Source organism: Bos indicus, chromosome 2 (assembly GCF_029378745.1).
Source record: "Bos indicus isolate NIAB-ARS_2022 breed Sahiwal x Tharparkar chromosome 2, NIAB-ARS_B.indTharparkar_mat_pri_1.0, whole genome shotgun sequence".
NCBI lineage: Eukaryota > Metazoa > Chordata > Mammalia > Artiodactyla > Bovidae > Bos > Bos indicus.
The window spans coordinates 18,463,309-18,476,676 of NC_091761.1; the positions used below are offsets into that span (position 1 = coordinate 18,463,309).

Sequence of the window (13,368 nt, forward strand, 5' to 3'; positions counted from 1 at the left end):
GAGATTAACTTAATGAACGTGTTCCTGTGCTGGTTGTTAAGATACTACTCAGGGCCCAGAATTTTATCTCACATGATGGATTTTTGTTTCGCTTGTGGACACTCGGGTATATCTGTGCTTGTGTATTATTGACTGGTCTCGTTTTTGATGAGTTAAGGAAGCTTAGTGTTCTCTCCACAAAATTTCTGACTCTTTGTTATGAACAAGAAATGCCTTACTTTCTTAATCTGCACTAAAGTACAGTCACGGTGCTGCTCTATCATTTCATATCATTTTTAGGTTGAGGAAGTGCATGTGAGAAGAGTCATACAGTGATCATTGAAGTGCCTTTTCCAATGTGAGGGAATTATTCACACTTAATGGTAAACGCACACATTACACATATATGATGGCTCAGATGGTAAAGAACTCGCCTGCAATGCAGGAGACCTTGGTTCCATCCTGAGTCAGGAAGATCGCCTGGAGAAGGGAATGGCTACCCACTCCAGTATTCCTGCCTGGGAAATCCCATGGACAGAGGAGTCTGGCAGGCTACAATCCACAGGGTCACGAAGAATCGGCCACAGCTGAATGACTAACACTTCCACTTACATATATATATACTTTTCTTTCTAGAAGGGTTTTGAAACTTTTTATCCTAGGTGAGTTTGCAACATTCTAACTTAACAATGGATATTAATTTAATAGAGACTTCAATTCAAACCCCCAAGCCTCAATGAGTTAAAAAACAGAAATTACTGTTATGTATGTATCTCTCAATAGACTGTGAGCACAGATAATGTATAGCAGAGCTTTCTTTCAGGATTAAGATCTATTTGTACATCTTTAAGAAGCAAGAAGACAGCAGATACACTCCTCATGCTACCGATGCAGACCATGAGGCACAATGAGGTAAAGAGATTGCCCTGACCTGGCACTGTCAGCATAGAGCCCTGCTGTCTCCTAGGGCTGTGCTTCCTGAATAAATAATCCCATCTCCCAGGTGACACGGTTTCATATCTAAATCAAGAAACCACATCTCTCAAACTGAACTCCATGCCAATTACCAACATTTTCTGAGTTCTAAAAGAAATCTAAACTGAGTACTTTGGAAACTAGAAACTTTCTTATAGGCTTATCAACTGGATTTTGAAGTTATAACTGAAATACAAACCTTGCCAAAACACAAAATTCTTGGATTCACAGTGACAGGCAGAAATGGGTGGATGATGGCTAACCTGAAAGTTAAAAACAAAAAAAGGGCAATGACATCAGTGTTAAAACTTCCACAAATGATCATTTTTCGCAACACGTATTTGGCTAAATAAAAGTTACTCAACTTATCCATCTCTGTTATTGCATTATTCTCAAGATGTGTAAGTAAATTACCAAATCTTACAACTTCATGCTTAAAAACATTTAGAGGATATAATTACATAGATAAGCTAAGTGAATTTTCTGTTAACTAGTATTATAACCCATCTCAACCAGATGTTTACAAAAACAAGCTATTTTCATCATCAAACAGCCCTCCTACAGTTTCTACACAGACCTGAGTCCAGTGGCACTTACTTGTTCTGAGAAAAATCGGAATCCTTTGTCCTCTCTAATGCATTCATAAGTCTCCCCAAGGACAGGGTTGAATGGCTTACTTCCTGCTCTGAAATAGGTGGAGCAATATCCTGAAACTGCAAATGCAGCAATAAGAACCTGTTAAAACATTTAAGAAAGGAAAATAATATAGGAGAGACTACTTCCAGGCCTGTTTGTCCCTTATTCCTCTAGATTTTATACACCCACATCAGTGGGTGCCGATTTGATGACATCTGCATTTTCTATTACTTGCACAGACTCTTCATATACTCATGGGGAAAAAAAAAAAATGAAAATGCAGTTAAACTCTTTGCATGGGAACCAGCAGGCAACTGAGCCCAAATATTCTTCATTCATCTGTCCATCCAATTTCTTGAGTATTACAGAGTTCAAAGGTTCTGAAAGCCAGGTTATGCCATTTACACAATCTTAGCAGGAAAGTTGTGACTGCTGGTGCTTTTCAGAGGGCAGGTTAAGTTTTCCAGAGTCACGTGGAGTAAAAGCCAGGGCAGGGAACAAACAGGAAGTTACCTTCTCAGACCCAAGTTCCTAAACAAATGGGCTTCCCTGGCATTCAGAAAAAGCTGATAAAAGCAAGGCCAGGCATGTCTTAAACCTATAAAGAAGTGTGATGCCTTTAGATTCTGACTTCAGAACTACTCGGACCCAACTGTAAGTCACAAAGAGTGTATCTTTCAATAGAGCTATCTAGAGCTTTTTTGGCCCTGCCTGGTTTATGCAAATGGATTTCTCTTACCTATGCAGTTAGAGTATTAGGCAACAAGCAAATACACTACCCTAATGAATCTTCCCTAGCCCAGGTCTAAGGCTGGCAAATCCAAAGGGATTTGCTCTGCCGTTTATTACCATGCGCTCGTAGGGACTGTCAGTTTCCGAAGCTTTGTCCAGGAGCTCACTGTATTCCATTTCCTCGCAGAGATGCTGCAGAGTATTGAGTGGCTCGTTTAGCTCCACAGGCATGGAGACTTTAGACAGGTCTTTACCAATGTTGTTCCTCAATATATTCCACAGGTTAATGTTACTGGTGTCGGGACAGGGAGCTGGCAGGCATGTTCGACGTCCGTTTCGGAAGGCTCCTCCCGTAAGCTCCCCGTTCAAGACTAGAAGAAGGAGAAATATGAGAATCACAGTGAAAGATATTTTGCTTTTCTGATTTCCCAAAACCTGGGAGGGAAAGAACCCTTTCAAATAATTCTGACTGTGATACATTTCTTAAGCCTTCCTTACACTCTCCCAAGACTGAACAGAATTATTTCAATACAAGGTTGCTGATAAATGCACAAAACATCAACGTATAGTTCTTTCTGGTGTTGCTTCATGACTCATGGGATCTTAGTTCCCCAACCAGGGGTTGAACTCACACCCCCTGCCTTGGGAGCTCAAAGTCTTAACCACCAGACTGCCAAGGAAATCCTAAACAAGTAAAAATTTTAAAAACTAAATATAAATACATTTAATTACAAAGGACTCAAAATTTTGGTTTGGGCAAGAACTAAACTTTTTATCTTAATCCTCTCCCTAACAAATTTTTCAACCATTTTCACCAGATTATACAAATATAAAATTTATTGAACAATAAGCTACAAAAGGAACAATTAGCCAGGGGGCCAAAATGATTGTTCATTGAATCATTAGCGTTGTATTTGGCATGTAGACAGGACAACCTCGAAACTCAAAGGATGCATACTTTGCCGAGAGATGTTGTCTGCAACACTGGTGTTGTCTTCAGATATATTATCACTCACATCACTAATGTAAGACTCATCATCTGAAGCCTAAGGAAGAGAAGAACAGAGAAAGGATCGAATTTTCATGTAGTCTTGACATTTCAGAAAAATTAAAGAATTAAAAACAACAGGATATTGCTCAAATGGAAAGCAGAGGCCATCGTGGGAAATATATGTGGTACATGGGCAATGAACACCTTAGAGTGTCCCATGAGCCAGAACATAGGACTGCCGGGAAGCAGCTCTTATCTTTAAGTAGCTTTCTATCTTAAGTTGGGCTGAGAAGTTGGGAGAGGCTAGTACATAACCAGAAATGTTTCAGTACAACACAGTAAGAATGTGCAAAAAAGGAGACTCTACAAATCCCCATAGAGGAGTCAGGAAAGGTTGCTGGAAGAAATAATATTTTAACTGGGTGTTGGAGGATGCAGAGTTGCCCAGTTGTTAGAAGCGGGGAAAAAGCACAAGAAGGGATGGTGTACAAAAGCAAGGACCGTGAGAAAAACATTTCTTCTAGGAATGTTAAGAAGTCAAGTGGCTGTAACAGAAGATGGGCAAAGATGAAGAGGTCTGACTGCGAAGGGCTTTTCATGTCAAAATAAAGGTTTTCATATAATTGTGCATGTGTGTGTGCTAAGTCACTTCAGTTGTGTCTGACTCTCTGTGACCCAATGACTGCAGCCCACTAGGCTCCTCTGTCCATGGGATTTCTCCAAGCAAGAATGCTGGAGTGGGTTGCCATTTTCTTCTTCAGGGGATCTTCCCAAGGGACTGAACCAGTGTTGTCTCCTGCATTGGCAGGCAGGTTCTTTACCACTAGCGTCATCTGGGAAGCCCTCACATATAATCGAATGAATTATTAAATGCAAGGAAATGAGTCATATTTGGTTCTCAGGAAGACATTCTGCAACTTGTCCTAGGGAGCGCAGATAACAGGATCCTATGTAGATCTGGATAAGAAACACTGGCTGATTTCACTAAGATGCCCACAGTAAGGTTCATTTTGGGCAGTACAGCTGCATTTGGGAACCACATTTAAAGTGTAACAGACAAAATCTGGCAGATAATTTGGGGGCAGGGAAGAAAGATTTAGGGGTACAGAGAAATTGAGAATTAAGCCATTCTCTACATGAGAAAAATACGGAACTAAAATGAAATCAAGATTCACATAAGAATAAAATTAAGGGCAACATATGTATTAAGGGGATTTAGAGACAGAGCAGATAAGAAAACAGAGAAGTACTGTAGAGCCATTCAGAGGAATGGGAAAACCGATGTTTTTACTATAGGCAAGGAAGCTGTTGATACCTATTCACTGTCTTCAAAATGGAAATATGTTATATTTTTTCTGAACACAAAAACAGAACACTCTTATTGTAAAAAATCAGAAATTACATGAAGGTAAACAGATGATATGGAAATCACCCATCCTGTGACCTAAAAGAAGTCACTTTCAACATTTTGTAGGTTTTACTCCCAATTTCAAAATGCCTATATAAACACACAGATACATCTATCTTTAGATACTGAAAAAGCAGATGGGTTTACATGCTATTTTATAGTGTTCTGAATATACTCCCATTCTCACGAAAACAGCTCTCCATCTTTACTTAATGGCAGATACTTACATAACACAAAAAATTTAACCAACATTCATGTGGCATCCAATTTTTTACTATTTATAGACAATACTTGGATGAACAACCTTGGAAACATATTTCTGTGAATGTGCCTGGCAATTTCATTAAGATTTATTCCCAGAAGTGAAATTGCTGGGGCAAATGAGTCACTCTTAGGCTTCAGCCCTACGTTGCCAAATTGCTCTCCTGGAAGACTGTACTATATTAGTTTATTCTCAACATCAGCATATGAGAGCACCCATCTCTCCCCCACTTAAACACCACACATTATCAATCTACATTAGTATCTATCTACCTAACATACATAAAAGATCTCTTTCTATGAAGTCTGAACTTCATCTTTAGTGAAACTCTCTTTCACACATTTTTCAGCTCTTCATATAAACTGCATTTTTTTTCTAGTTTGCAATTTCTTTTCAAATGTTGCTTATGCCATTTTATGGTCAGGTAAAGGTTCTAAAATTTGTATATAATAAAAACAATCAGCCTTTGCCTTTACAATTTCTGAATTTACTGCTGATATTTTTAATAGAATTGGGAAGAGTTGATACACTTAAGAAGATAGAATTATAGGCAGAATGATTTTATGCATAAATGAATAACTGTAATTTTGCTTTTGTACTCTGAGAAAGGCCATAAAGATGGCAAACTGAGAATAAAGTCTTTTTCTGACTTGTATTTTCCCACTGCAGCAGGCTTCCATTTTCCCATGACTGCAACAAAATGGAAGGTTAAACCTTCAGGCCCATGAAAGCCACTCTCTGAACCCTGATAGAAATAAAAAGTAAATCAAACTCTTCTATGTGATTACTCTGAAAAAAGCTCATCACATCCAGTGATGTTAGCAGAAATAAATGCCTGCCCCAACCTAATTCATATTGCATGTATGTTTACTACATGAACATTTAGAAGCTATTAACAGTCTATCCTCTTCAATGTCTAATTTCACCCAAACTAATACATGACAGAAATGGTCCAATATCCATGTCCACATAGAAAGATCTGTGTAGAATATAAAATAATTCTACAATTACAGTGGGTCTTTAATAAGATCTATATTATCGCATGTGTGAGCAGCAGCTAAGGCTGGGCAGGCTGGCTGTCGTCCACTCATGTTATCCCGTATATAAGGATACAGGATAATACTCTGCAGTATTATAATAAAATGATTAATATAGATTTACTTTCTCTCCCATGGTCAAGAAGTCTTGGAGCCAAATATTTCTCTTTAAGGGGTTTGGGATTCAAAAGAATTTAGGAAATATTTTTTTCTAAATGTGACTAGAAAAATGCAACCATTCAGCATTGCAGAAACACATTTAACAGCAGAGACAAAGAAGGAGATCATTCTGGAAATAAGAAGGAGCATTTTTTAAAAAAGAGGTTGTACATTCATTAAATGAAACACATAAAGAATTTTCTCTCAGTCCCAGAAAATGTTAATGTAAGACAGCTAAGGCCCAGGTTTCTCAGATTAATCATGTGTGAGGTGTTACGCATTCCTTCCTTCATTCAGTTAGCAAATATTTTCTGAGTTCTGGGCTCACAAGAATGTTCTAGTGCTGAGGACAGAGTGCTGAAATCTCTTCCCTCACTTCAGTGGGAGAGACACAAAATAAACATGAAATATATATTCTGTTAGATAGTGATAAACACTATGGAAAAAAATCAGAAGGGACCAGGCAAGCGAAAGGTCAGGGGCAAGGAGGAAATGGCAGCTCTGCGGTGTAGCCAGGGCACCCAGGGCAGGCTTCTCGGAAGGGGACTTTTGAGTAGACTGAAGCAAGTGAGCAATCTGACTGCGTGGCCCTGGAAGTGTTCCAACCAAGGTGGGTTGCAACACAGAGGCCCAACAGCCTTTGCCAGCTGTCATGTAGAATGTGCAGTTGAGCCCATCCTGCAGCTGCTACTAGATTCTCACGCAAAAAGTGAACCAACCAGGTGGGCTGGCCAAGTCTGTGGTATGGAGACTTGAGGAGCCTTCCGGGGGCATCTCATCACAAGGTAACTCAGAAACCTGGACAGACGGAGTTGCCTCAGGAACAAGTCTCAGCCAAAGGGGAAGAACAACCTTCAGAACACTGAGGTGCCTGTCACTTGGGCTTATCTCCTGGTCCAGCCTCTTCAAATACTTAAGACTGAGTGCTGTGATAAAGGGAAGAGATCTGAGTAAAAAAAACAGGCATTTTATGAAAACCTGTAAGATACAGTTGCAAGGAACACACATATAGTTCAGTTCTTTCCCACGTGGGTTGTAGGAGAGATTTACTCCTCTTGTATCAGCCAGGGACAGGGGGTGTCTGCGGTAAACTGACAACTCCAAGAAGTGCTCCGTTGGCCTCTGGATGGCTCTGAAAGAACAGAGGTTCCAAGCGGCTGCAGCTGAGAACAGATTATGAGTCTCTGTATGGTAGCTAAGGAGTTTAGCGTCATCCTAGGAACACTGGGGAATAGAGACACCATCAGATTTGCATTTTGGAAAGGTTAACCAGGCTGCCCAGTGGAAATGGATTCAAGGCGGAAAGAAAGCGGGCAGCAAAGCTAGTTATGGAGATAGACAGGGTAATATAGGTGGGAGCCAATGCAGGATTGAATGGGAGGAGTGGCAGTGAAACTCTTCTTAGGAAAACATATGTATCTGAGATTATTTAGGTGACAGAATACAGAACCTGATGAGTAAATCAGTGTGGGTGGTGGGTGGTAGGAAGGCAGAGGAGTGAAGGGAAATCCTGAGGAAATTCAGGTATTTGATGTGAACACTTGGGTAGAAAAGTACTTAGAAAGGCAATATGAGAAGCAGAGGTAGGCTTGTGTTTTTTCCCTTGGGGTGTGTGTGTGTGTGTGTGCATGTGCACGCACGTGTAAAGGGGTTGTTAATTACTTCATTTGGACATGCTGAATTAGAGATTCTGCGGAGCACCCAGAGGGCAGTGTCTCACAGGTAGGTGGTTAGGTGGATCCCAAGCCAAAGCCTGCTTTCTCTTCAGACCTGCTTTCTTCCTGAGCTGTAGACTTGAATATCCAAAAGGCTGCCGGGTACCTCCGCTGAGAGGTCTGCTAAGTTCACAGTGCCTTAACACGAATGGATCATCTCCATGCGCCTCTGTCCTCTGCTACCTTGCCCCTCTGTTGGCCAATGGGCTCACTCTTTCCCTGTGGTGGCACCTCCCCCTTGCTTGGACCCATACAATAACCCACCTCACATCTTCATTTCTGTCTTGCCAGTGGCTGGTGCAAGTGACAACTGGGCACCCAGGCAGATGTGCCCCCAAAAACTTAGACATAGGGCAATTAGGTTGCTCTCAGAAAGGTATGAGGTCATCAGATGGTGGGTCAACGCCTAGATAATGTACAGTCAAGTTTGCTTGAATAAGGACAAGCAATGGGATCCCAGAAAAGGGAGAATCAGAGAAGAAAGAAATACTGGGAACACGTCTCCAGCACTGTGGTCCCTAGGGTGGAGACTGACCCACAGACACTAATTCCCCACCACATGGGACAGCATCCCCGAAATGGAGATGAGAGTTTGGAGCAATTACATCCTGGCCCTCACAGCCTTCAGCTCACTTCTCCTGCTCCCATTCCTTCCTTGCTCACCAACCTCCTAACCATAATTACGCTTCCTGGGCAGATTTGCCTCCAGGGAAAGAGACATGATTAGCAAACAGGATTATTTTGTCTATTTGATAACATCAATTGTCTATGAATAATTAAACTAGTTTCTGCCTTGTGAATGGGAATATCTGTGAATCTGTTAATCTATGACTTGGAATTGGAGAGGCAGGTGCTTAGTCTGATGTGGTAACAAATTTAGTACCTGATATAACAATTCTATTTTAACTTTTCTCCATATCAAAGTGATATGTGTTCATTATTTCTATTTTCTAAAATCACTCGTAATACCAAATGTCCAAAAGGAACTACTACTGTCAGGATGCTTCCTTCCAATCTATTTTTGATGCATATGGAAATAACATCTATCAGTGATTTCATCTGCTTTTGGACTTTCCTGGTGGCTCAGATGGTAAAGAATCTGCCTGCAATGCAGGGGACCCAGGTTCTATTCCTGGGTCGGGAAGACCCCTTGGAGAAAGGAATAGCTACCCACTCCAGTATTCTTGCCGGGAAAATTCCATGAACAGAGGAGCCTGGTGGGCTATAGTCCATGAGGTCACAAAGACTCAGACATGACTGAGCAACTAACACTTACTTAATTACTTCATTCCCTTTTTGTAAAAATGCATTACAGATTTCAATCTCAAATGACAAAATTAAAACAATTGCGTAGGAAAGAGTTTTGGCTGCTTCTCTCACATCAAAAAAGAAAAAATTCAAAGTGTACTTGACTAAATTTCAGTAAAAGAATTTCTGCAACCTGACCAAGACCATGCCAAGATTCATAAGCATGACAAGCAATCCAATAAATCTTTAATGGTAGCCAGTGGCGGTGGTTTAGTCGCTGGGTTGTGTCTGATTCTTGTGACCCCATGGGCTGGAAGCCCACCAGGCTCCTCTATCCATGGGATTTCCCAGGCAACAATACTAGAATGAGTTGCCATTTCTTTCTCCAGGGTATCTTTCCAACCTAGGGATTGAACCCGGGTCTTCTGCTTTGCAGGCAGATTCTTTACCAACTAAGCCACCAGGGAAGCCTCATGGTAGCCGTTGGTAACCTCTAGGAGCCATAAGTATTCAACTAGATATATGCTAGATGTTATGCTAGCTAAATTCAAATTCAGTCTCTAGCAAAGACGTGTTTTTGTATGTACAAATAAGAATGGTATTTTTCTTATGCTCTCATTCTTTTTACATTTATTAGCTAGTCTCCTTCTATAAAGAGCTGTTATCACCTATCTGTTTACCCTGAAAAATGAACTGTACAGGTATATCAGAATAAGTCTTGATTCTTTCTTTTTATTCATCAAATTTAAGAGTATTGAGTTGGTGTCCAGAAGGCTAAGGGCTCAGTAAATGGAATCCATACAGTTTGCATGCTTTGGCTTTGCTACTATTTGGACATCTTATTATGATGTTAAAACGAAGTTCTAAAGTCTGACTTTCTTTAACCTAACTCATGGTCAGAAGCAGTCGGGGTTGACGCATCCAGGAACCTTACCTCATTCTCTGATGAGCTTGCAGAGAGGAGCACTTCTTGGGCATCGAAGAACTCAGAGACAGATTCTGACATGGAGAGGCGGCTCTCATTGGCTACTTGCTGTGACAGGGGGAGACTGACGTGGATTTGCTCACCAGCCTACAGGAGAGAAAAGTAGATAGTCTGATCACTTTCTTCCTGCGTATGAATGGCTATTTGTTCAAATTAGGCAATGAAGTACTAGCCAGATCTCTAGAAAAATTCACAGCATATGCTAAAGGACTGGTGAGCACAAGCAATTTTCACTTGCAACTCAGTAATGACCACTGCATAAGTTTCCTTCCAATATGCCTGAAGAATCCAAAAGTGCAGACAAAAGGTGAGCAGATTTTAAATCTATGCTTAATTGACATTTACTGGATTGAATAACAGGTTGAGCCCCCAAAATACCCTGAATTGACTGTGGCGACAAGTTCTTTGCCATATGCTTTGGCCTGTCATTACTAGCCATATTCTAACCAGTATGCTACAACTCAAAAAGTATTTGTAGAAACCACTAGCGATATGCTAAGAAAACATTCTATGACTAATTTTTGAGACAGAATATATTGATATAAAAAGTCACTTTCCAATTTGATCATGAATTTTAGCCAATGAAACATATGACTAGAGTAGTGAACCTTATTTCAAACTGTATTTTTATTCATACAATGATAGCAAATGATATTGCTTTCAAGAAAGCAATTTAAGTTGCAATCAGAAAAATAGGTAAGAGAACTATACATTTTAAACATCTAGTACATTTAGTACACATTTTAAATTGAAAAGAAGATTCAAACTGAGACTGTCAACTAATTTTTAATTGATAAAATTTTAGAAATATTCTAGATTCTGGGCAGTTGAGGGGGCATAAGTGTTATCAGAGATCACAGGACCCGTGGAGGTGGATGGACACAGGTTCAGTAACTTACATCCAAGAGAAGCTGTCTGGGGATGGTATTTCTTTAGCAGTTAGATAGCAGAACCCTTACACTTATAGATTTCTAGAAAAATTTATGTTTGGTGCAAATATGGCCTTACCATTAGTTAAAACTCTCACCTGTTACATGTATTACTGTTCAAAGTACAAATTCTCCTGGCTAAAAATAATAATTTTATGAACGTGTTAGTTGCTCAGTCGTGTCTGACTCTTTGAGACTCTTGGACTCTAGCCCACCAGGTTCCTCTGTCCCTGGAATTCTCCAAGCAAGAATACGAGTGGGTGCCATTCCCTTCCCAGGAGATCTTCCTGATTCAGGTATTAAACCTGGGTCTCCTGCATTGCAGACAGATTCTTTACTGTCTGAGCCACTGGAACTACACACTCACAGTAAGTCCAAATACTGAATGTTCTCCTATCCTCTTACTGTTTTTTCAAAAATTCTTCTGAAAAATGGAATAATAACAGCACCTACATCAGAGAGTTGTTGGGGGTATCAAAAGAGATAACACATGTAAAGTGGGTTAGCAATACCAAGCACATGGTAAGCATTCACTTGACACGTGTTAACCATTCATTATTAGCATCATCACCAGGAGCTGTAGCAGCACGAATAATATTTTCTTAGCAAGGTCAGGTGACTTCTCTCCTTAGACAGAACTTTTAAAACAAACCTTTAGAAAACTTTAATTTAGCACCTTCTCTGCTAAAAGTGTTTGTTTCAACATTTCATGGACCATTAATGATAATGAATATTTCAAATGAAGAGTGACAGAAAAGTCACAAGCTGGAGTATACATAAATTAAATAATCAGTAGCATGAGATGAACACAGGAATAAATAAAAATAGACAACCGATCACCAACAATAAATGATGTCAAGCTCATGTATATCCTTCACTCCAAAGAACATTGAACTGTCAGCAACACAAGATTTATGCCGGGAATTGTATTAGTAGTGAAAGAACCTTATGAAAATAAATAAAAATATGCAGTAGGTGTAGATGCTACAAAGTAAGTATTCTATATCTTTTAAAAATGAATCTTACCTCATCAGGGCTAGGAATAATATTTACACTAACAACCTGATCACAAATAATAGATTCTGAATGTATTCTGTTCAACCGGCTCCTTAGTTCAGCATTCTGGTTGAGTGCCTTAAAATAACAAAAACCGCACATGTAATTGCAAGTTATTGAGCAAACATAAAGCAGAACCAGCACACAGGCACACTTTAGACAACAAAGTCTAGGATGCTTTTAGCTGTAACTTTTGGAGCCACCACAGGCCAGATCCCACCAGTAAGAAGGAAAGAAATGGCTCAGAGTTAAGGCATTCATTTTTTGCAATATAAGACTACTACTTAGTAGATTAGTGGGTTGAAAAGAGTTTAAGGATTTCATAAAATTGATTCATGGAATTTTCTCTCCTTTATAGTCAGGCCCACTATATCCAAGCCCAGTCTACCACCACATACATATAACATTTTATACCCTAGGATAAAAACTATTGATTCTTTTTTTTTCCTTTTTGGTTCCAGTTTCTAAAGTTTGGGCGTTGTTTCAAAGCCAGATGTCTTATAAATTATTTGTAAATGGAATGAACAATGAACTGGCTTTATATTTCATAGAGCTGTATTTTGACCTGGTGAAAGAAAACAGTTGTTGTGTTTCCATTTTCTAGGAGCACATAATTAATACTTGTGACAGTACAGCAGAACTAATTCAAGTGTAGACCAAAGCTGCCTTCCCTGGACAGTGTAGACACTGACAAGCATAATAAAGAGCATACCACAGAAAGGAAACTAAGCTGTCTGCATATCATGATTCTTAACACACCCTAAATCAGCAGTGAAACACCATCTGCTGTACCCCAGTTTAGCGTGTGTGGTGGAAAGGGAACATATTTACATGAACATGGGCTCCCTATAGGGGCCCTGGGGACAGAGGCTCGTGGATCACATCAGTGCATGGAAATCTGTTCCATATACAGAAGACACATGTAGCTGAATAGATTACACCAAGTAAGAGACCTTTGTGAGGACAAAGCCCAGTGAAAAGCTGGACTGCTCCTTTCCTTCCCATTAAATCTAGCAATGAGAAGATGGAAGTGAATATTTCAGAAAGGAAGATAAATGTCAGGACTTACTGAAGAGTGAAGCTGCCCCAGGGAGTGAGGATTCTGCTTTTCTTCATAAGGAGTCAATGAATACACTAAACTGATACACACACAGATACAACAGCCTAACTCTAAATTTGTACCTATTCAATCACCTGGGATAAATGACAAACTGGCTAAACTTCACACTCGTATTGAGCGGTGCAGAGTTCTTGAG

General features: G+C 39.9%; 1 protein-coding gene across 17 annotated transcripts in view; it reads right to left on the bottom strand.

Annotated features, from left to right (window-relative positions):
- OSBPL6 (oxysterol binding protein like 6) overlaps positions 1-13,368 on the bottom strand; it is a 216,125-nt gene that overhangs the window by 14,062 nt on the left and 188,695 nt on the right. For 15 of the 17 annotated variants that reach the window (XM_070798890.1, XM_070798885.1, XM_070798868.1 and 12 more), the window contains 6 exons: positions 12,083-12,190; positions 10,077-10,214; positions 3,281-3,368; positions 2,440-2,693; positions 1,552-1,689; positions 1,154-1,217 (listed from right to left, as the gene is read on the bottom strand). In XM_070798890.1, coding sequence (XP_070654991.1) covers positions 1,154-1,217; positions 1,552-1,689; positions 2,440-2,693; positions 3,281-3,368; positions 10,077-10,214; positions 12,083-12,190 — 790 coding nt within the window. The remainder of the gene's footprint in view (positions 1-1,153; positions 1,218-1,551; positions 1,690-2,439; positions 2,694-3,280; positions 3,369-10,076; positions 10,215-12,082; positions 12,191-13,368) is intronic. The other 2 variants (XM_070798922.1, XM_070798913.1) reach the window with 1 other exon arrangement.